This window comes from Tursiops truncatus, chromosome 21 (genome assembly GCF_011762595.2).
Source record: "Tursiops truncatus isolate mTurTru1 chromosome 21, mTurTru1.mat.Y, whole genome shotgun sequence".
Lineage (NCBI taxonomy): Eukaryota > Metazoa > Chordata > Mammalia > Artiodactyla > Delphinidae > Tursiops > Tursiops truncatus.
Window position 1 is genome coordinate 12,921,623 of NC_047054.1, and position 23,514 is coordinate 12,945,136.

At 38.8% G+C, this 23,514-nt stretch overlaps 2 protein-coding genes across 9 annotated transcripts in view; one reads left to right on the forward strand and one right to left on the reverse strand.

Moving 5' to 3' along the window:
- The window catches only part of CASP3 (caspase 3), a 34,355-nt gene extending 34,177 nt beyond the window's left edge, over positions 1 to 178 (reverse strand). Inside the window, exon 1 of one of the 3 annotated variants that reach the window (XM_033848766.2) lies at positions 80 to 178. The gene's annotated coding sequence lies outside the window, so the exon portion shown is untranslated. The remainder of the gene's footprint in view (positions 1 to 79) is intronic. The other 2 variants (XM_033848768.2, XM_033848767.2) reach the window with 2 other exon arrangements.
- Positions 179 to 343: 165 nt separating this feature from the next.
- Positions 344 to 23,514, forward strand: part of PRIMPOL (primase and DNA directed polymerase) — a 40,286-nt gene continuing 17,115 nt past the window's right edge. Inside the window, exons 1-6 of one of the 6 annotated variants that reach the window (XM_019921466.3) lie at positions 344 to 703; positions 5,980 to 6,218; positions 8,125 to 8,222; positions 9,112 to 9,241; positions 15,307 to 15,454; positions 19,742 to 20,029. In XM_019921466.3, the coding sequence (XP_019777025.2) occupies positions 6,039 to 6,218; positions 8,125 to 8,222; positions 9,112 to 9,241; positions 15,307 to 15,454; positions 19,742 to 20,029 (844 nt within the window). In that variant the 5' untranslated portion in view covers positions 344 to 703; positions 5,980 to 6,038. Of the gene's footprint in view, positions 704 to 1,744; positions 6,219 to 8,124; positions 8,223 to 9,111; positions 9,242 to 15,306; positions 15,455 to 19,479; positions 19,640 to 19,741; positions 20,030 to 23,514 lie in introns of those variants that run through there. The other 5 variants (XM_019921467.3, XM_019921468.3, XM_033848725.2 and 2 more) reach the window with 5 other exon arrangements.

Here is a 23,514-nt window from a genome sequence, read left to right on the forward strand (position 1 = left end):
GCGCTGAGCTTGGGAGAGTGGAGGGAACCAGCCCAGGACCTATGGCGCCAAAGCGAGAAGCGTCGAGGGCATATCTCACCTCTCAGCCCCCACGGCGCTGCCACCGACTCGCTCTGCTGGGATCGGTTCCTGCTCTGCTTCCGCCGCAGCCGCGCTCAGAGGTAGGCGCCCGAGCAGGCCCCGCCCCCTCTGGCCCCACCCCGGCCCCTCCCCTCAGCTCTGCGAGCTCCGCGCCGCGCCGATGCGTCAGTCAGGACCCGGCTCCCACTGCCCGAGAACACCGCCCCCTCACAGGCCCCGTCCCGCCCGAGAACACCGCCCCGCCCGAGAACACCGCCCCTTCACGGGTCCCGCCGCGCCTGAGAACGCCGCTCAGCCCGAGAGCACCGCCCCTTCACGGGTCCCGCCGAGCCTGAGAACGCCGCTCAGCCCGAGAGCACCGCCCAGTCACGGGTCCTGGGGGCTCCTGGCTTCCAGGCACGCTTCCGGGCCATTCTAGGCCTTTCCCGGCCTCCGCTCCCTTTCAGTCCCCGTCCTACCCCAGAACGCTGTCGTCTCACTGGCCCGCGCTCTCCCCACTTCCCGCCCCGGCCCCGCCTCCGCGCCAGGTTTGAAAACTCGGTCCCGCCACAGTGGGCGGGTTGCGTGTCCTGCCAGCCGCAGAGGACCCACGGCTTCCCGCCCACGGCGAACGTCTCTGGAGGTAAATGGAGGGAAACCCGAAGGCCTCGCCGGGCCCCGGGGGCAGGGAGAAGGGAGTCACGGGCAGGCCCTGCGGGAGGACGGAGAGCGGGTCGCGGCTTGCCGGTAGTCCCCGCTTCCCCTCGGGCGACCGGAGGCCTTCCCCTAGGTCACCCCGAATTCCCTGTCCCGAAACCAAAAGCTTTAACCGCCCAGCTGGGCCTCCGCCTGTCTTGGGTCACGAACTCTTTTCAGACTCTGAGGCATTTTCGCAGAAGAATGTACCAACCCAATTGAGCACGAAATTCTCCATCAAATTTCAAGAGGTTCAGGACATTCTGACAAGTCAGGGGCCCCAGGTGAAGAACTCGCCCACTTCCAGCACTTTTGTTTACTTGGGTATAAATGAGGGCGCCGTTTTGTTCACAGATATACGTGGTTCTGAGTATGGCTACCGTTCCTTGGATGCTTATCTGTGTTCTCACATTGTGGCAATGCATTTTCTTTTTCTTTCAGCAGCCCCTGCAGGTAGGAATTCCAGTTTCCACCTGGGCGTAATTAAAAAGGCTAAGTAGTTTGCTCTTGTTAAGGGCTACACGAGTTAAACTCAGATCCTAGGAATAAAACCTAGGCCTTTATCCCTGCCAGGTTGAGAGAGGACCAGTGTTTGGCAGTCCTTTTTCTGCTGCAGTAAAACTGAAGAATAGGACCCACTCCCAACCTGCACGGTGGTCGGCATGCAGTTATTTGTAAGGCAGGCACTAGTGTACTAGTTTTTTTAACCAGTCCTATTACCCCGTAGTGATGCACAGACCCCTTCCTGTGCTAAACTTTCTTACCAAAATTATGCTGTAGTTAAAGCAGCGGCAGCAGCAGTGGTTTTCTGGTTTTTTGTGTAAATGACCCTTATTAGTTTGGAGAAACTTTAATTATAGTAAAATAGCTGGCTAGAAGCAATGTCGGAAGTTTCTTTCTACAGAGGTGTCTCAGGTGGCAGAACCTGATCTGGGCCTGGGAGGGGAAGACTTCAGGAAGGGTGAGTGGGGCATTCCAGGGGAGGGAAACATGCAGGAGGGCTCCTGGAGTGGGCCAGGTGCAGGCAGTGGTCATCATCATTCATTTGGTGAGAAGGCTGAACAAGAAGAAGTCGAATGGGTAAGTGGTTGAGGGCCAGATTCTGGAGAGTTTGGACTTCTCGAGGTAAACTTTAGCGTGCATTAAGCGATGCTCTGAATCATTAATGAGTGTCCCTAGGAAAAGCTATGAAAATGGTCTTTTTGAAAATTTATTGGCGTATAATTGATTTACAATGCTAATGAGTTCGTTTCAGGTGTAGAGCAGAGTGATTCAGTTACGCATATATTCATCCTTTTTCAGATTCTCGTATAGGTTATCACAGAGTATTGAGTAGAGGTCCCTGTGCTGTACAGTAGGCCCTTGTTGGTTATCCGTCTCGTAGATGGTAGTGTGTGTGTGTTCATCCCAAGCTCCTGATTTACAACCCCCACCCCCGTTTCCTCTTTGGTAACCATCAGTTTGTTTTCAATATCTGGAAGTCTGTTTTTGTTTTGTAAATAAGTTCATTTGTATCATTTTTTAAAAAAATTCCACATATGAATAATATCATATATGTCTTTCTCTGTCTGACTTCACGTAGTATGGTAATCTCTAGGTCCATCCATGTTGCTGCAAATGGCATTATTTTGTTCTTTTTTATGGCTGAGTAATATGCCATTGTATATGTGTACCACATGTCTTCATCCGTTCCTCTGTCGATGGACATTTAGGTTGCTTCCATGTCTTGGCTGTTGAAAATGGTCTTAAGGGTGATTAGTCTGGCAGAATTAGGCTCTTTGGATGGGAGATCCTGTGGGGATGGTAGAAAGGTGGAACTGGAAAAAACAGTGTTCCACTGGATGTTTTCTTCCTTATAGGAGACTTTTGGGAAATTTAAATATGAGTTACTCTGTTCAAGCATAGACAGGCAAGGTGACTGAAGTAGGAAAAGAAGAAAAGAAAAAGTCAATTAGTATATTTAATAATTTTGTAAGGTGTTATTCATCTGGGAAGTAAACTATTATTACTGTAAATGAAGTTTAATCACATACTTTATTATGAATACTTTAGCAGTGGGAGAAATAGTATAAATGTATTACAAGAGGCCATAAAGGGAATTATATTAAGAAAACATTGCCAAATACCAGAACATTACTAAATATTAGAACTGGAACATATATGCAGAAAACACAAGATATTGTTGAATCTATTCTCAGGGCAGAGGGAGAAGTTCGAGTTGGGGAATAGGAATTGACTTGTGATTAGACAAGAAAAGAAACTAGGAGAACTGGGCTAGAGAGAGCCATGCGAGGCAGGCTTCATCTGACCCTAGAAGCCAGTACTCGTGAACCATGGGCCGCATGGTCCAGCTGCTCCTGGGGACCAGGCCGTCAAGTGTCACCGATGAACAAGTGTAGGCATAAACCTCTGGAAACCAGGACTGCTTAGGTCGGCTGAGTCATCTCTTCACCCTCACTCTCACTGTCCCTTCTCCCACTATAGTTACTCTAAAAAGACTAAGCCAACCTTTTTTCTAGCCTGACCACCTTTAGTTTTGAAACTGGTATCAAAAATGGTTAAACAATCATTCCCGTGCGATGCTAAGAAATAAATAATAGAGCTCTTAAGCCTGCTATTTTAAAATACAACAAATATTTTTCTTTAGGTCTTGGAAACTGTTACAAAAGTAGTTATGGTCCCTGTGTGAAAAGGGGTTTTCATGTGTAATTATATGTATATAAAAAAAGACAGCACTGTTTCCCCACCAGCATTTCTGAAATGGTGATATGTTCTCCCGGGGGGTAGGCATGAGGAATATGATAGTCCAAAATGAGAATGCCAGATGCCTTCCTGTTCTCCATTTCCTTTGCTTTTAATATTCAACCCTGCTGCTTGAAGAGTCTAAGCCCCAGTTGTCTTTCAGCCCAGCTGTTAAAATTTTAAAACTGTGTAAATAACAAGGGAGCATAACATATTTTGAGCTTCTCTCTTTTTTTCTGTTGACATGCGTGGTTTCCTCAGTCCAGTAAGTGTTAAACTGGTTTTCCATTGTGACTGACTTTCATATATGATATATTCCCATGGTCATACCAATATTTTTACAAAACCAGAAAAAATTTTCCCGATGTCATTGTAACTAAGTGTGAACATCCACATGGTTACTTCTAGTCAGTTATTTGCTAGATACTAGAGTCATAATTCACCTCTGATCGCATTATGTGTTTATTTTCTTCGTTAAGTAATTGGTGGGCTTTATTAAAAGTCAGTTTCTTAGAAGAAAGTTTCTCAGTTAGGTTGTCTAAATGGAGGGGATTTTTATCTGTGTGTGAAGCAGATTAAATAAACTAATACTCAGAATCTATTTAGCAATAAGGAGCCCTGTCACATATATTGAAAAATTAACACAGTTGTATTAAAAATTGCCCCATCTCTTCAATCCAAAGAAATTGTATTCCTTTCCTAGGCAAATCTGTTATGAAATTTATGTTGATAGCTTTAGAATTTTATTTCTGTTTCTTGGCTTATAATTTATAATATCCATGTGGACTAAGTGTAATTCTGAGAGTATAATCTTAAGTCTGTTATGGTTGGAGTCAGATTTGAAATCTGTGGATAATATGCCTTTTTTTCTAACAATGCATTAGGATACTCCTACCCTCTCTTAATCTTTTTTGGGTGATTCTATTTTTCTTTCCAGGGAATATTTCATTTGCCAGTGAGTTTATGTTGCAAAGTTTTCTGCTAAAATTCAAGAGCATATTTATCAGTGCAAGTACTAGATAGGCATTGACAAAGGTAAATAGGGATTTTACCTTCAAATGCTTTAGTGTATGATATTATGTCACTTAAAACCTAATATATCTGTTTTCTACATACATAAATTACAACATAGATGATTTTAGTGAAGAAGGAAACTATTAGTTATTTCTATTTCTGTGTAAAACCCAGGCCAAAACTTGCTGGCTTTAAAAACAACAAATTAATTTTTTCTTAGAGTTCTGTGGGTTGCCTGGGCAGTTTGCTGGATCTCTCACCTGAACTCAATCAGGCTTACTCAAGCATTGAATTCAGATGATGGCTGGATGATCCAAAGTGGCTTAACTCAGTATCTGGTAATTGGTGATTGCTATCAGCTGGGGTACCTTGGTTCCTCTCCAGATGACCTTTTATCCTCTGTGAGGCTAGAGTTATAGCATGATGATCTCAGAGCAGGACTCCATGATAGCCAAATCTAATGCAAAAGCACTTATTAAACCTCTGCTTGCTTCACATTTGTCGATATGACATTGGCAAGTCACATGGCCAAGAGTCTGTATGGGAGTGGGCTTAGATGGCATCTCTTGATGGCAGGAATGCCAGAGAATTTGTCCCCATTTTTTCTCTATACTGGAAGCTTTTCCCCCCTCTTCTAAAAACCTATCCTTTTTCCTTTGTAAGTAAACCGTAATCCCAAATTGGAAAGGTATTGCCTGGTCCCCTTACTTTGGCATGGCTAACATGGAAGCATTGTTTGCAAACAAAAACATGTATCATTAGGAAACAAGGGTTAAAATGTAAACATTTCAATTGACTAATCACAAAAGTAGTCATTAAGTTAACAGATTAACATTTATTCTTTTTTTTTAAGTCATGCTTATGATTACCATACATCCCAAACCAAAACTAGCCAATATTGTAATTCCCACTCATACACTGGTTATCCTCCCAACTAATAGTTGTTTGAGTAGAAAAGAAGAGCAGTGGGCAGGAAAAAGAGGAAAAGGGAGCTAAGAACTAGACAGTGGTGCCTAGAAATGAATTCTACACTAAGAAATAATAGCACTGGAATGATGCCCACCATCTGGGTGAGGTACATGGCACTTGATGCAACAAAATGATTATAATAAAAACCATAGTGATGCAAAAAACTCTTATATTTACATGAGGCATTGGAATTTGCAGAACATTTTCATGTCTTATGACAAGTATCCTCAAGATAACTACATTAAAATGTTGATTCCCATTTTGCAGCTGATTACAATTTAGGGAGCTTCATTAACCTGTTCAAAACTGTAGCACTATTAGATGGAAGAGCCAGGATCTAAAGATTTCTGATAACCAGCCCTGTCCTTGTTTCACAGCAAAACTTCATGCAAAACATAAACTGTAAAGCAAAGAAATAAGCAGAAATGAGCTTTGAAGTTTTACCAAACAAAGTATATTTTAAACAAAGAAACTGGCATCCATGTTTGTTTGTTTTAGTAGTAATTCACAGAGATCCTACCTGGGATAGGATTTAGTCTCCCCATACTTCTGAACCAATGAAGAGAAAATGGGAAGCAAGGCTGAAGCAAATTGAAGAACGAGCATCCCATTATGAGAGGGAACCATTGTCCTTGGTATACAGACCAAGATTGTCTAAGCCAGAAGAACCACCATCCATTTGGAAACTATTTCATCGGCAAACTCAAGCTTTTAATTTTGTTAAAAGTTGTAAAGAGGTAATTTTTCTCATCTTTTTTTTAGGGCTACTATACCTTAAGATTTCCAAAAAAAATCTGTTGTTTGTCTTCATTTCAGTCCACTTATTTTACCGGAAGAATTTAATTGTGATCTTTTTGTACTATTTAGGAAAGATATCCATGAATCATTAACCATTTACTTTATATTAATAATGAAAAAAATGACATATCTAGTGCCAAATAGTTTAAAAAATTTGTAATGACATAGAAATGAAGCTATGCTTAGAGGAGAAGTGACTGTATTCATGGACTGAAAAATAATAGAATGAGTGTAAGAGTTAAACTAAAATAATACCCACAGAAATATCAGGAAATGAGTAAGTAGAGTGTGAGATTTTTTTTTTTGGTCTGCGTTGGGTCTTTGTTGCTGCGCGCGGGCTTTCTCTAGTTGTAGTGAGCGGGGGCTCCTCCTCATTGCGGAGCACAGGCTCTAGGCGTGCGGGCTTCAGTAGTTGTGGCTTTCGGGCTCTAGAGCACAGGCTCAGTAGTTGTGGTGCACGGGCTTAGTTGCTCCGCGGCATGTGGGATCTTCCCGGACCAGGGCTTGAACCAGTGTCCCCTGCATTGGCAGGCAGATTCCTAACCACTGCGCCACCAGGGAAGCCCGGAGTGTGAGATTTTAAGGATGAAATTAGGGATTGGAAATTTGAATTTAAACAATCGCAAATGAAAATGTCTCAAATGTCATTTGAGTTAATAAGCCCTAAAACTTAAATCATAGTACCAAAGCACACATGTTTCTATCTTTCTACTGTCCCTTTTGTGCTTTGGAGTAGTAGAGTGGATTTATCATAATTTCCAACACATCAGGAAAGTGGGAGGAAGAAGTGCTTGCTACATTCTAGCCTCACAAAGGGAATGGTTCTCAAAAATAAACAAGCAGGTGTGTATTGCACATCTTTTTTTGTTGGGCATTGTGGGGAATATAGAGAAATATAACGAAAAGATGCATCTATCCAACATAAATCCAGCATAAATATATTGTGATTCTGAAAATTGATTATATATAAAAACTCAAAATGCTATAAGTTTCTAGGGAGGAGGACCTTCTTTCCCTGGTAAACAGAAGCTCACTCATATCTCATCAGAATAGTTTAGGAAATAGAAGAAAAGCCTTTTGTGTGCATTTTGTGTAACCCTAATTCAGGTATCAGAAATTAAAATACAGATTCGCTTAATCTTGACTTTAAAAAAATATAGCTGTATGATTGCTGGATTTACCAATCATCAGTTTATAAAATTTATCTTGAGAAGATTTTTAATAGGATCGGATAACTTAGTCTTTTTATGATTTCTCTCATGAAAATGGAAGTTTAGTTCCTTTATAGGTTCAACAGCTACCTTTAGCTAAGTGGAAACAAAAGAACTTGTGTATTCCTTTTCTATGAGAAACAATAATTTATAGTTACTTGTTCTGCATTTTAAAACTTTCCTTAAGCTTTTAAGATTTACATACGAATATATTTTTAAAAATGGTTCTCATGTATTTTTATATACTCTAGGAAATTTATTAACTTTAGTCCAAATTATTTACAATAATGTTCAGGTAGTTTTAAAAAAATAAGTTCTTTTTCATAAACTGGCAGATAAAACTATAATAGGAAGTAAAACGAGTGACTGAAAAATGATTTTTCTTTGTTTTAGTCTGGATGTTCTAATTGTTTCTGCCTTGAACATTTATTACCTGAGTGACTAAATATAAATAAATACAAATAACTAGATTTTGATTGGCATAGATTTAGTGATTAATTTTCTTGTTTTCAATAATACAAATGTTCCAGTTTTTGAAAATTTGAATAAAATCTTTATGAACATTTAATAGCTACAGTTGATTTTAAATTTGCATTTTACTAATTTTTTGAATATTATTTTTGGTTTTGTAAAGGACGTTCATGTATTTGCTTTGGAATACAAAGTGGGCGATGGACAACATATTTACCTCGTAACAACGTATACTCAACTTTGGTTTTACTATAAATCCCGGTAAGTAGCTTTTAAAGCACAACACATTAAATTACATTTACTTCATCTGGAAATGCTTGTGAAATTAAATCAGGCTGCCTTGGCTTTCATAGTTCTCAGTCACGCAGTTAGTTACTACTTTACTATTAGAATTGAATTCTGGAGTTTCCTTGTGATAGAAACACTGAATTATCTCACCAGGTGCTAGGAGAGAGAAATTGTGTGTGTTTCGAATTCCTGTACCACGTGATGACACAATTCCCACCATCACTTTTCCTTGTTCAAATTACTGTAAACCTTTTATTTGTATATGATGGCACTAAGCAGTTTATCATTTACTAATCAAGTCAGCATTTCTTCTTAATAACCCATCTTAAAGTCATACCTCTTGATACCAGTGAGAATGAAACTGCACATGTGAGCACTGAAAGCTCATTGAAGTCAGGTGATTCAGAGTGTATGTAACCAGTTTTTAAAACATTCCTAATGAAAATATGGAACTTAAAAATTCTCATTAAAAAATTCATGGAATCCCAAGAATATGTGATTGTGGGATCACAGTTTGAGAACGTTCTTAAACAAAATTTGCTTCATGGTGATACCAAAAACAAATGTAGAAGTGTTACCTGATATCAAAATTATCTGTGAATAAATAGCAGTATGAAGTTGGCTATATTTTCCAGTTAAATAATGTTACAGAAAATGATTGTTAGATCTTGTTTGATGGAAACTCTTGATACTGTGTTCTGTAAACCTGTGGTAAGCAGTTGTTCACTTTATCTTGTCTTCATTATGTCATAGTTATCTGTCATTACATCACAGTTATATACTATCTTGAGATACAAGAGCAACTTCTGTGATTTAAAAGGTATGAGATATAAACCTAACAATCTTGAATTATTCAATTCAGAAGAAATCTCTTACACTGCTATGAAGTCATTCCTGAAAATGCTGTGTGCAAGCTTTATTTTGATTTGGAATTTAACAGACTTGCCAATCCAGGAGCTGATGGGAAAAAGATGGTTGCATTACTCATTGAGGTAAATTACAGACTCAGGTTTTTCTCCTTATATCTACCTGTATGTCTTTTCATTCACTCATTCAGTCATTAAATGAATCCAACCTATGTAATATATAGGTTCTGTGTTTCTCCTCATTTTTCTTGTTACTCTTCCTTTTGACTTCGTTTCTTAATGCCACTTCTCTGAGTAAACTTCTGGAAAGGAGGAAGGTTCAGTTTATGTCCATATATTTTGTAATATTGCTGTATCAAAAAAAACTGAGAGGACTTCCTGGTGGCGAAGTGGTTAAGAATCCGCCTGCTAATGCAGGGGACATGGGTTCAATCCCTGGTCCGGGAAGATCCCACATGCCGCGGAGCAACTAAGCCTGTGCGCCACAGCTACTGAGCCTGCGCTCTAGAGCCCATGCGCTGCAAATACTGAAGCCCGTGTGCCTAGAGCCCATGCTCCGCAACAAGAGAAGCCACTGCAATGAGAAGCCCGTGCACCGCAACAAAGAATAGCCCTGCTCGCCACAACTAGAGAAAGCCCGCGCACAGCAACGTAGACCCAATGCAGCCAAAAATAAATACATTAAAAAAACCCCAAAAAACTGAGAAAGGTGGCAGTTTGGGAATTTTCTGTTTCTTAATTATATATTCTTTTGTATGACAAATAGTGGACTCTGGTGAAGATTAGGTGAAGTAATTTTTACTGAAAAATTGAGTACTAAGATAAACTTCAAGAAAATTTTGATAAAAATAGTATCAGAAGTTTCGAGCTGGCAGAAATTTTGGAAACTCTTCTGTCTTACATTATCATAAATGAGGAGCTAAAGCCTAGAGAGACTTAATTCCAACTCCAACAACTAGTTACTGGCAAAACCTGGTCTAGAACTACAATTATCATTTCTCTTTGTTTTTCACAAAGAGAAAAAGTGTAGTTCTAGTATATATTTTTGATTTAGCAGTGTCAACCCATATTCCTTTTATTATTTAGTAATAAAAGGAATATGGGCTTGTGCAACTAAGCTCTATTAGGTTCGTTTATAAAATCTTTTAAGATTGTATTAGGGTGTACTAAAATTATATTGACTATTATTTGGACTCAAAGTAGGTATTAACTAACTATTTTTTGTTTTAGATGTTAGCTGTAGATGACTCATTTTATAATGTTAAAAATACATCCAAATTAGAATGTTTTTGATTAAAAATATCTGCTGATTTTGTCGGATCTCTACATGTTTTATTTTAAATTTATTTGAAAAATGTTTGCAAATACTGGTTTTTAAAAAAATCATAATGTCAGCTTTCTCCTGACTTTGAAGCAAAAGAAATATACATAAGTTCCCCCCAGCCCTCCCAAAAAACAACAGAAAAGTTATGTTTTTCTTAAGATAGCCATTGGACCCTTAAAAATAAATTTAAATGTTTTATTTCATTATAGTTGGTAAGTTGTATTTAATTTTTAACCTTAATTACGTTTTTAATAATCCATAGATATTGACTCTTTTCTAGTGTATGATACACTTCTACAGTCTAAGGTAGGATTTGTTAAGTGGGCTCTGTGTGGCCACCAAGGAATTAAGGTTCAGAGATTTTCACTGGCACTTTAATATGGTGATACTGTTAAAAAAAGAAGTATTAGTACTTCATTGTATTAGAAACTAGAAACTTATCCCTAATGGAATCAACACTAGTGCAAATCCCATTTGTAACAAGAATAAACACTGGTACGGCAAAGATCATGTAGCTGTTTAAATTTTTTTCCTCCTAATTCTTTATACAATCTTATCCAAATTAGTCTTGAACAACTCATCTTTAACATCAACAAAAGTTGGAAAAAGTTGTAGAAATCTGAGTTTAAAATTACACAGCATTTTAATTTAACACACTCATGTTGGTAGAAAAGTTATTAGGATTATTTTACTTAATATAACCTTTACAAATGATTATATTGAAATTAATTTCGTTTACTGGTTACTGTGTATGTAACAAGTGTATAATACAAAGAGTACTTTTCCTTTAGCGTCTCTGTGTGAGGAGGCATAGGTTAGCTGTTATCATAACAGATGGTTAATAAATAACTGGCTAATAATAACTAGTGATAATATGTAATGCCCTTTGATACTGACACTTTTTAACTGACAATTCCAGTAAGCCACTTCTGCCAGATGGAATGACTTCTGGTGCTAAAGCATTTTATAAAACTATGTTGACAGGTAACATTGCTCAAATAATCATATATTTTTAACTTCTGGATTTTACAACTTAAATATTTAAATAAATTAAAAACTTTTAAAGTTGAGGTATAATTGATTTACGATAATATATTAGTTTCAGGTGTACAATAGTGATTCAAAATTTTTACAGACTATACTCCATTTATAGTTATTATAAAATATTGGCTATATTCCCTGTAACTTAAAATTTTATTTAAAATTTAACTTGGAAAAAAGAACTTAATGGGACTACAATTACTTTTATTATCTACAGTTATTACATTTATTCTGTATAGCTCCAAAGTACATAACTAGACTTTATTCATTTATCAAAATTTTTTCACCCTCTTAGTGTCAGTGTGCCTAGGCACTAACAATACAATGGCTAGCCCAAAAAGACATGATTTCTGCCTTCACAGAATTTATCATGTAATGGAGGATAATAAGTTAGGATAGATTTAGCTGCCATAATAAAGACCTAAAATTAAAGGGGCATAAACAAGATAGAAAGTTATTTCTCTCTCATGAAACACCTGGATGTGACTCCATTGTATTAGGGGACTAGGCCTATTGCTTTGCTCTTCCTAAGATGCCATTATTTACATTGTCCAAGATGGCTCAGCATTGCTGTGTCTACATTTTAGACAGTAGAAAATGGGGAAGGGGTGAGCATGCCCCTTTCCTTTAAGATTATAATGTAGAAGTGGAATATTTTCCTTCTGCTCACATCCTGTTGGCCAGAACTTAATCACATGGCCACACCTTACTGCAAGGGAGTCTGGGGAACATGGTCTTTATTCTCGATGACCTCATATCTAGCTAATAATCAGGGTTCTATTTACAGAAGCAGGAGAGAACAGATCCTGAGGGATATTCTCTATGATATAGAGGAAACCTATCAAAATAATCACAAAAATTGCAGCTGTGTAAGTACTACAAGTAGAGGTAGAATATATATGGGGCAATTTGATGTAGATAAGGAAATTGAGGAAGACTTCTCTGAGAAAAAATTTACTGAAGAAGAGTAGGATCAGAGAGCATGATGGGAGGTGGTATGCTATAATACCAAAATAACATTAATAAACACAATTTACTGCATAACTATTCGGTATCTAAGTGTTTGGCAGTGTACAGACATTTTTGCTAATTCCAAGATAACCCTGTGTGGTGTTTCTTTTTTTTTTTTTAAACATCTTTATTGGAGTATAATTGCTTTACAATGGTGTGTTAGTTTCTGCCTTATAACAGAGTGAATCAGTTACACATACACATATGTCCCCATGTTTCCCCTCTTGCATCTCCCTCCCTCCCACCCTCCCTATCCCACCCCTCTAGGTGGTCACAAAGCACCGAGCTGATCTCCCGGTGCTATGCGGCTGCTTCCCACTAGTTATCTGTTTTACATTTGGTAGTGTATATATGTCCATGCCACTCTCTCACTTCGTGCCAGCTTACCTGTCCCCCTCCCTGTATCCTCAAGTCCATTCTCTAGTACGTCTGCATCTTTATTCCCGTCTTGCCCCTAGGTTCTTCATGACCTTTTTTTTTTTTAATATTCCATATATATGTGTTAGCATACTGTATTTGTTTTTCTCTTTCTGACTTACTTCACTCTGTATGACAGACTCTAGGTCCATCTACCTCACTACAAATAATTTCATTTGTTTTTATGGCTGAGTAATATTTCATTGTATATATGTGCCACATCTTCTTTATCCATTCATCTGTCGATGGACACTTGGGTTGCTTCCATGTCCTGGCTATTGTAAATAGAGCTGCAGTGAACATTTTGGTACATGTCTCTTTGAATTATGGTTTTCTCAGGGTATATGCCCAGTAGTGGGATTGCTGGGTCGTATGGTAGTTCTATTTGTAGTTTTTTAAGGAACCTCCATACTGTTCTCCATAGTGGCTGTATCAATTTACATTCCCACCAACAGTGTAAGAGGGTTTCCTTTTCTCCACACCCTCTCCAGCATTTATTGTTTGTAGATTTTTTGATGATGGCCATTCTGACTCGTGTGAGATGATATCTCATTGTAGATTTGATTTGCATTTCTCTAATGATTAGTGATGTTGAGCATCCTTTCATGTGTTTGTTGGCCATCTGTATATCTTCTTTGCAGAAATGTCTATTTAGGTCTTCTGCCCGCTTTTGGATTGGGTTGTTTGTTTTTTTGATATTGAGCTGCTTGTAAATTTTGGAGATTAATCCTTTGTCAGTTGCTTCATTTGCAAATATTTTCTCCCATTCTGAGGGTTGTTTTTTCATCTTGTTTATGGTTTCCTTTGCTGTGCAAAAGCTTTTAAGTTTCATTAGGTCCCATTTGTTTATTTTTGTTTTTATCTCCATTTCTCTAGGAGGTGGGTCAAAAGGGATCTTGCTGTGATTTATGTCATAGAGTGTTCTGCCTATGTTTTCTTCTAAGAGTTCAATAGTGGCTGGCCTTACATTTAGGTTTTGAATCCATTTTGAGTTTATTTTTGTGTATGGTGTTAGGGAGTGTTCTAGTTTCATTCTTTTACATGTACCTGTGCAGTTTTCCCAGCACCACTTACTGAAGAGGCTGTCTTTTCTCCACTGTATATTCTTGCCTCCTTTATCAAGGATAAGGTGACCATATGTGTGTGGGTTTATCTCTGGGCTTTCTGTCCTGTTCCATTGATCTATATTTCTGTTTTTGTGCCAGTGCCATACCTGTGTGGTGTTTCTTAGTACCTTCGTTTTGCAAAAGAGAAGACTGAGGCTTCAGAAGTGACTTGTTCTGTGGCTGCACAGCTGATGCTTTTAAGCAGTTACGTGTGCCAGCATTGGGCCAACTCTTTACTCCCATTTTCTCTTTGCTCCCTACAACAACCTGAAATGTTAGGTTCTATTATTATCCCATTTTGCAGTTGAGGAATGTTAGGTTTGGACTTGACTAAAGCGACAGAGCTGGTAAGTGGCAAAGCCAGAACTCAAACCTTTCTGACTCCTAATCGTGTGCTCCTAACCCTGTGCTCGCTACCTTCCTATGATGCGTAACTGCTTTCATTAGTAGCATCACCTAGCCCTGGAGGCCACATTCTCGGAAGTAGATTTGGGCTTAGTGTGCATGAGCAACTTTCTGAAAACTAAAACTAGAAACAATGGAATTGTGACTTTTTAACTCATAGATAATATTTAAAGAGATGCTTAGGACTTCCCTGGTGGCACAGTGGATAAAGACTCTGTTGCTCCCAATGCAGGGGGCCTGGATTCGATCCCTGGTCAGGGAACTAGATGCCACATGCATGCCGCAGCTAAGGAGCCCACCTGCCGCAACTAAGACCTGGTGCAACCAAACAACAAATAAATAAATACATAAATAAAATTTATAAAAAGAGGTGCTTAAAAAGAAATATTTTTATTTTGATTTTAGAGATTAATGTATAAGATAAATTGAATTCTGAGAGGCCTTTAACCCTGAGAGCCTATGCATTTTTTTTTTTTTTTTTTTTTTTTTGGCGGTACGCGGGCCTGTCAATGTTGTGGCCTCTCCCATTGCGGAGCACAGGCTCCGGACGTGCAGGCTCAGCGGCCATGGCTTACGGACCCAGCCGCTCCTTGGCATGTGGGATCTTCCCGGACCGGGGCACGAACCTGTGTCCCCTGCATCGGCAGGTGGACTCTCAACCACTGCGCCACCAGGGAAGCCCGAGCCTATGCATTTTTAACATAAACATGTATAATAATTTAAATATGTATATTTCAGTACATAAGTAATTCAGTAAAATTGTTATGTAATAATCTGATATCAAAATAAAAAACAGATTAGACTTGTACCAAGATATTTGAATTTTGCTCATGGAAAAATTTTGAAACAAAAAACACTAATTATTGATGTTTTACTTGTGTTTTCAGCATGTTTGTAGAGCACTTCAACAGTTTTACAGGGTTAGTTGTTCAGCTGAAGATGTTCTCAACTTGGATTCTAGCACCAATGAAAAATTTAGCCGCCATTTAATATTTCAACTCCATGATGTGGCATTTAAAGATAATATTCATGTTGGTAAGTGTACTGTTTTTTTTAAAAAGTCACAGTTATATTAAAAACGTAAGCTTCCCTTTGCTCTTAAAGTTTTTTATTTGTCAGGTTTTATGGTCATTAACCTGTCCTAAAAAAATGAATCATGATTTTTCATGTTTTCAGGATTGGCCTTTAGTTCTAGATCTATCTTCCTATTCTAGATACATTTTAGACACATTAATGTACTCAGGATATCCTTGGCATTAGTGCCTCTTGCTGTAGATACTGGGATGGCCATGTATGCCCTGGTCCTGGTTTCTGTTCCAACAGGAGTCCTTTCAGAAGTTTTCTGGGTAATGCAGGAGAGGCCTAATTCAAGTCTTATCTGTGATGCTGACTCAGATCTGGATTTCTGACCTTCGCTTTAGCCTTGCCTTAGCTTTTAGTACATGAGAACTGGGCTTGGGTTCCAGGCCACACTAACGAAGCCTTATTTATTGTTCCAGGCCAAATCTTAGGGTTGGAGAAAAGTGTAGATGTGTAAGCCTGAAAGTGTAACCAGAGGATTAATTCCAGGACTGGACATTTAGAGATATAGGCCCAGGTATAAAATGAAGTCAGTCCAAAGGAGAACAGATAGGCAGAAAGGGAACACTGAAAACCAAGGTCTGAATAAAAGCAAAAATCCTGAGTGTGTATCAGAGCAGGGGTAGGGCAAGCAGATGATTGACTGAAGTTCAGGTAACAGGTAATCCATTTCAGAACAAGTGTCTGACAGTTTCCAGAGTACCAAAGGCAAAAGGCATGAACATAGTCACTAAAAGACTGGCATAAAAGTCAACGTCTAATTGCTAGATTAGGGTAACACTAGGTCACAGTGGCCTAGTGTGCTGTATACCTAGGACTCCTTATTATCTCCCCATTTTCTGTTAGCTTAGTTGGACATTTCTTCTCTCTCTCTTTCTTTCATCCCTTGGATATTAGTAATTGTTGAATCTGTCCTTGTCCCTTTGTTCACTCCATCTGTAACCTTAATGATCATCCACCGTCATGGCTTCAGTTCCCATCTGTGTGTTGATGACTCAAGTCTTTATGTGCAGCCAAGACAGTTCTCCCATTAAACATCCCCACACAGACACTTGAAACTCAGTGTGTCCTAGACCAGTCTCCTCATCTTTTCTCCCAAACTTGCTCCTTCTCCTGTGAGGTGTATATCCGAGTGGTACGACCATTCACCCAGTTACCCAAGTGGAAATGCTGTGTCTTGCTTACTCCTTTAGTCAGCTAGCTAGAGTGATCTGATCATACTACTGTGTGCCTCAAACCCTTCCAGGATTATTCCTTGCCTTCAGGGAAAAGTCCAGGTGTCTTAGTTTGCATGATGAGGCCCGTTGTGCACTGGCCTCATCTCTCACCACTTGGCACTTCTAACTGTCCTTCACTTAGCTCCCACGGGGGCCACATTTTCTCTAGTCCTTAGGCCTCTGCACTTTTTGACGCTGCTGTCTGACCAGTTCACCTGGTCTGTTAAGACTCAGTGTAGGTATTGTCATCTGAGAAGCCTTTTCTGTCACATCCCAAAACCCTAAGACTTAGGTTCATGTTCCCTCTGGGCTGCAGAGCGTGCCCAGTGCCTATCATGCCAAAGGGTTCACCACTTCCTGGGGGTAATTTCTTGTTTTGTCTTCTCTAGTCTACTTAATGTTTCTTTAGGGCATGGATTGTTTCTTATTCACTATTGTATTTCCAGAGCTTACCAGACAGTAATGTCTTTATCAGTAATAATAATATAACAGTAGCAGCAGCAGCAGCAGCTACCGTAAATACAAGAAGTCATTTAATATTTGCTGAATGAATGACTGAATGTTAGGTGGCTCTGCTGTCTGGTGCGGGGGTAGAGTCCTAAGCAGGTATTTCTTTGATTCCTATTTACTCCTTGTGGTCTGCTCTGGCTCCTAGCCACGAGGCTAAGCATGGAGATTTGCTGCTAGGCGGAAGAGGAGAGTGGAAATTTGACGAGTAATGAGCAGTGTCTCCTACTGACGTTGAAGCTGGGCTTTAAATCAGATTCCATCAGGCAAAGATAAGAAAGGCTTTACTGTCAGAACAGCGTAAGCAAAAGTGTAGAGGTAAGAGTTCGTGACTATATTGGGGAGCAGCTAGTGTGGCTGGAGTGGGAGACATGGACAGACCTGGTAAACGGGATGCCATCTGCGGCTTCGGTCCTCCAGAATTACGAACTGTCAGAACCAGAGATGCAGAGGTTATGAAATAGGTCAGATTCACCACGTTGGTTCCCCTCCCTCAATGTATCTCTTGGTGACATTTCCACTTCCTTTTGTCAACCTTTCAGAAAGAGGAATTAGGAACTGTAAGATCATAGAATGTTAGCAAGATGTACAAATTTGATCTCCTTGAAATACTTTCCTACCAGCCTGCCATAGAACCTGAAATTTCTGTGATCGATACATTCTTTTGAGTTATTCCCAGCCAATAAAATTGTCCCTGTATTAATGATGAGGTGAGGGTGATACTATTGGGAAGGGCAGCAGAAAGCAGAGTAATTTGCTGGAGCCGGTGTTAGTATTAAGGTGGTTACACCGTCCATTGTCCTAGCCCGGCCTCCTAAGCACAGTCTTGGCAACTGGTTCTGCAGCCACGCCTTCTTGGTGTCAAGTAGGTGTAATTTTACATTTCCAGGAAAATTTACTTTATCAATTTATGTTTGGACTGCTTTATTGTCCTTTGATATATCATGATTTCTTTTTACTCAGTGTTTACCTTATTTCCCTCATTCCAGAGATAATCATGTCTGTATATGATTGCAAGGATCAAATTCTTTTGCTTTCATTTTGATTTTTAGTTTTAGAAGATAGTGGATTTGTTTCTTTGAGGAGGGAAGTAATTAAGTCTAATTTGGAGAAAGAATTTTGAACTTAGAGCATGTGTATCTTATGATTTAAGGGTTCAAGCTGTCTGGTAAATAAAGTGACAAGCCCAGACTATACCAATTTTAAAGACTAAAGTTAAGTTTTTCTTACGGTAGTGCATTTCTCCAGTATTGTTATGCGTGAAGCAACTTAACCAGATGGTTATTTGATTTTATGATACAAATTATGAGAGTTGAAAGAAGCTCTGGATTGTCATACCATCTTTTCTATGTAAAGATAGCGCCACTCACATTTAGAGCTCTTAGAATAAATGTTGAAATACAATAGATGTATTTACTTGCTTTAGTTCTGGACTTTAGTTATTGGGCCACAACTTGCTCATGACCAGTTATCGGGAGAGGCAGGAGGAGCAAGAACCTTAAACTGATGGCTGTGAATGTCCAGGTTCTTGGGGTGCGTCATGCGAGTGAAGGAGAGAAGATATAAGTCCTGAGAAATTTGCTGATGTGGGGAGAGTGTGGCAGCACTGTCTACTTGTGTAAACCTTGCATTCTTTTTTTTTTTTTTAACATTAAACACACTGAAGCTTTAATAGAAGACGTTATTCAGTAATAAAGAAAATATTCAGCTGGTATCCAATTCAAAATCCTTTTAAATCCTAATCAAAGTTTTTTTTTTTTAACATCTTTATTGGGGTATAATTGCTTTACAATGGTGTGTTAGTTTCTGCTTTATAACAAAGTGAATCAGTTATACATATACATATGTTCCCATATCTCTTCCCTCTTGCGTCTCCCTCCCTATCCCACCCCTCCAGTCGGAACCTTGCATTCTTTAATCATTGATTGTGATTGTAAATTCTACTCAATTTGTATTCATTAAAATGGTGCTTTTTTGGTGACAGAGCATTTGGCCCAGGCCCATACTACCAACATTGACAAATTGTCTCACATAAACCTTCCCTTCTAAGATGATTTGTTTACAAGTTACACCAAACTCCCCTGTCAAAGGGAATTTAAAAAGTAAATGATTACACAAGAGGAAGGAAGTATAGGAGAGGTGCGTTACAGTTTATAATAACAACTCAGTTGGTTTTTTGTGTTTGTTTTTTTTGCGTTACGCGGGCCTCTCACTGTTGTGGCCTCTCCCGTTGCGGAGCACAGGCTCCGGACGCGCAGGCTCAGGGGCCATGGCTCCCGGGCCCAGCCGCTCCGCGGCATGTGGGATCTTCCTGGACCGGGGCACGAACCTGTGTCCCCTGCATCGGCAGGTGGACTCTCAACCACTGCACCACCAGGGAAGACCAACAACTCAGTTTTAAAACCAGAAATTGAAAGTAGAAGCCTTACTGTGTAAAATTGTCCTGTGTAGATTTGTGCCTAGATCTTGTTATAGTTTGCAGAAAAGAATTAGATTAACCTTTTTATTTTTCCTTTAGGTAATTTTGTGAGAAAAATGTTAGAGCCTGCTTTTCACTTAATTGCTAGTGAAGATGATGATATGACTCCAGAGACAATGGGCCATGAATTTTCCCATTTTTCTGAAACACCAGTTAAACAAGGAATTTCCTTTAGCAAAAAGTCCACAGATAAGGATATGGGAGAGAGCTGGACAACGAATTCAAAGAAACTGGAGAGGCTGGGGTCAGCTAAGCAAAGCAGTCCTGATCTTTCATTTTTAATTGTGAAGAATAACGTTGGAGAAAAGCATCTTTTTGTAGATCTAGGTAAGTAGAATTGACAGCTGTCTGTTGGACTTGTGTACTTCTGTGAGAGACCAGTCAGTGTCCACCTGTCACTTTGCTTAGGATTCTTACTACCACCACTGCTCCGCAATGACTGGGGTCACTAGCAGAATGTGATCAGTGAGCTCAGGTGCAGGAAATCTAGTAGGTTTCTGTTAGGAGATCTTAAAGGGGTGCTGTGGGACCTAAGCAGCAGGCTGGCCTGAGCTCCAGAAGAGAATGGTTGTGGCTGGCTCCTGCTCTGAAATGTTCACAGGATTCATGACAGGGGACAGTTGGATAGCAGTCTCCAGTGCTGCTGACAGGTTTAATTAGATGAAATAAATTGTAAAAATAGGTACAATGTAAAAATGGAGCTATTAGGTGGCAAAGTAAGCCTGGCGTTTTCTGCACTGAAGAGCTTTGCAGGGTTATTTCATCAACTTCCTCCTATGATAAAACTGGTGGCTTCTTCAGCTGTGCTCTCTTCTGCCCTGCTTGCTTCTGGTCTCTGAATCTGAGGATGTATGAAGCACTGGCACAGGACCTCAGCCTGTTTAGGTAACACACAGGCCAATCAGGACCCCTAATTCAGCTGAGCTCCAATTTGGTGAACTAAACCTCATTTTTATGTTGAGTTCTAGCTTGTGATTTGAAAAACCATAAGAGCAGCATTTTTGCCATTGATGGTTAGAGCAACTCAGAGAGCTTCAGTGTCTACAAGTTGAAGAAAAGGAGGTTTAAGCTATAAGCAAGATTACCAGGCCAATCAGGCTGAGAATAGGAAGTGTTCCTGCTGTATTGCATATCTTTCTAGCACCCCTGACAACCAAGTATAAGAATTTGGAAATAAAACAGGCATTCCTTGTTTTATGACACTTCACAGATATTGTGTTTTTTACAAATTAAAGGTTTGTGACAGCCCTGAGTCAACCACTGATATCGCAATTTTTCCAACAGCACTTACTCACTTTGTGTCTCTGTTTCACATTTGGTAATTCTTGCAATATTTTATACTTTTTCATTATTGTTTTGATGATCTATGATTAGTGATCTTTGATGTTACTACGATGACTCGCTGAAGCCTCAGATGGTGGTTAGCACTTTTTTAGTTACAAAGTATTTCTTAAGGTATGTGTATTTTTAAAGACTGCTATTATACCCTTAATAGACTATAATGTAATATAAACATAACTTTTATAAGCACTGGGAAGCGAAAAAATTCGTGTGACTTTATTCTGATATTTGCTTTTATTGTGGCGTTCTGGAACTTAACCCACAGTAGGTCTGAAGTATGCCTGTAGCTTTCAGTGTGCAGGTCTTTCACCTCTTTGGTTAAATTTATTCCTAGATACTTTATTCTTTTTGATGCAATTGTAAGTGGGATTGTTTTCTTATTTTCTCTTTCGATAGTTTTTTATTAGTGTATAGAAACACCACAGATTTCTGTATATTGATTTTGTATCCTGCAGCTTTACTGACTTCATTTATTCAAACATTTTTTTGGTAGAGTCTTTAGGGTTTTCTACATATAGATGATCCCTGACTTAATGATGGTTTGACCTACCACTTTTTTTCCCCACTTAAAATTTTTTGACTTTACAGTGGTGTAAAAGTAATGTATTCAGTGGAAACCGTACTTCGAATTTTCAGTTTTGATGTCTTCCTGGTCTAGTGATATGTGGTATAATACCCTCTTGTGATGCTGGGCAGTGACAGTTAGCTGCAGCTCACGGTCAGCCGTGCAGTCAGGTGATAAGATCAGTCACAATCATTTTGTATCCAGACAACCATTCTGTTCTTTTTACTTTCAATATACTATTCAATAAATTACATGAGGTATTCAGTGCTCTATTACAGAATAGGCTTTGTGTTAGATGATTTTGCCCAACTGTAGGCTAATGTAAGTGTTCTGAGCACATTTAATGTAGGCTAGGCTAAGCTATGATATTCAGTAGGTTAGGTGTATTAAATGTGTTTTCAACTTATTTGTTGGGATGTAACCAGTTGTTAGTTGAGGCAGACCTGTATAATATCAAGTATACAATATATCTGCAAACAATGATGGTTTTACCTCTTCCTTTACAATTTGGATGCCTTTTTTCTTTCTTTTCTTGCCCAAGTGCTGTGGCTAGGACTTCCAATACTACATTGAATAAAAATGGCGAGAGTGTGCGTCCTTGTCTTGTTCCTGATCTTAGAGGAAAAGCTTTCAGTTTTTCACTGCTGGGTATTTCTAATTGTGGACTTGTCATATGTGGCCTTTATGTTGAGGTATGTTTCCTCTGTATCCGCTTTATTGAAAGTTTTTATCATAAGCGGATGTCGAATTTTGTCAAATGCTTTTTCTGCATCTGTTGAGATGATCATATGATTTTTATCCTTCATTTGTTAATGTGTTGTTACATCACATTGATTGATTTGTGGATGTTGGACTGTCCTTGCATCCCTGGAATAAATCCCACTTGATCATGGTGTATGATCCTTTTAATGTAGTGTTCAAGTTGGTTTGCTAATATGTTGTTGAGGATTTTTTGATCTATGTTCATCAGTGATATTGGCCTGTAGTTTTCTTTTCTTATGGTATCCTTGTCTAGTTTTGTTTTCGGGGAATTTTGCTCTTGTAAAGTAAGTTTGGACATGTTCCCTCTTCTGTTTTTTTGTAAGAGTTTGAGAAGGATTGGTATTCTTTGAATCTTTGATAGAATTCACATTTGAAGCCATCTGATCCTAGACTTTGCTTTGTTGGGAGGTTTTTGTTTACTGATTCAGTGTCCTTACTAGTACTTGGTCCATTCAGATTTTCGATTTCTTCATGATTCAGTCTTGGCAGGTTGTATGCTTCTAGGAATTTATTCATTTACTCTAGGTTGTCCTATTTGTTGGCATATAATTATTCATGGTAGTCTCTTATGATCCTTTGTGTCAGTTGTAACGTCTCCTCTTTCATTTCTGATTTTATTTATATTAGTCCTCTCGTTTTCTTGATGAATCTACCTAAGGTTTATCAATTTTGTTTATCTTTTCAAAGAACCAGCTCTTGGTTTCATCTTTTTGTTTTTTTTTTTTAGTCTCTATTTGTTTCTGCTCTGATCTTTTATTTCTTTCTGTCTACTAACTTTGGGCTTCATTTGGTTTTATTTTTCTAGTTCCTTGATGTATAATTTTAGATTGTTTATTTGAGATTTTTCTTGTTTCTTGAGGTAGGCCTATATCACTGTTAACTTCCCTCTTAGAACTGCTTTTGTTGCATCCTGTACATTTTGGTATGTTGTGTTTCCATTTTCTTTTATCTCAAGGTATTTTTTTATTTCTCCTTTAATTTTTGTTGACCCATTGTTTACTCATTAGCATGTTATTTAATCTCCACATACAAGTGAATTTTCCAGTTTTCTTCTTGTAATTAATTTTTAGTTTCACACCACTGTGGTCAGAAAAGATGCTTGATGTGATTTCAGTCTTCTTAAATTTGTTAAGACTTGCTGTGG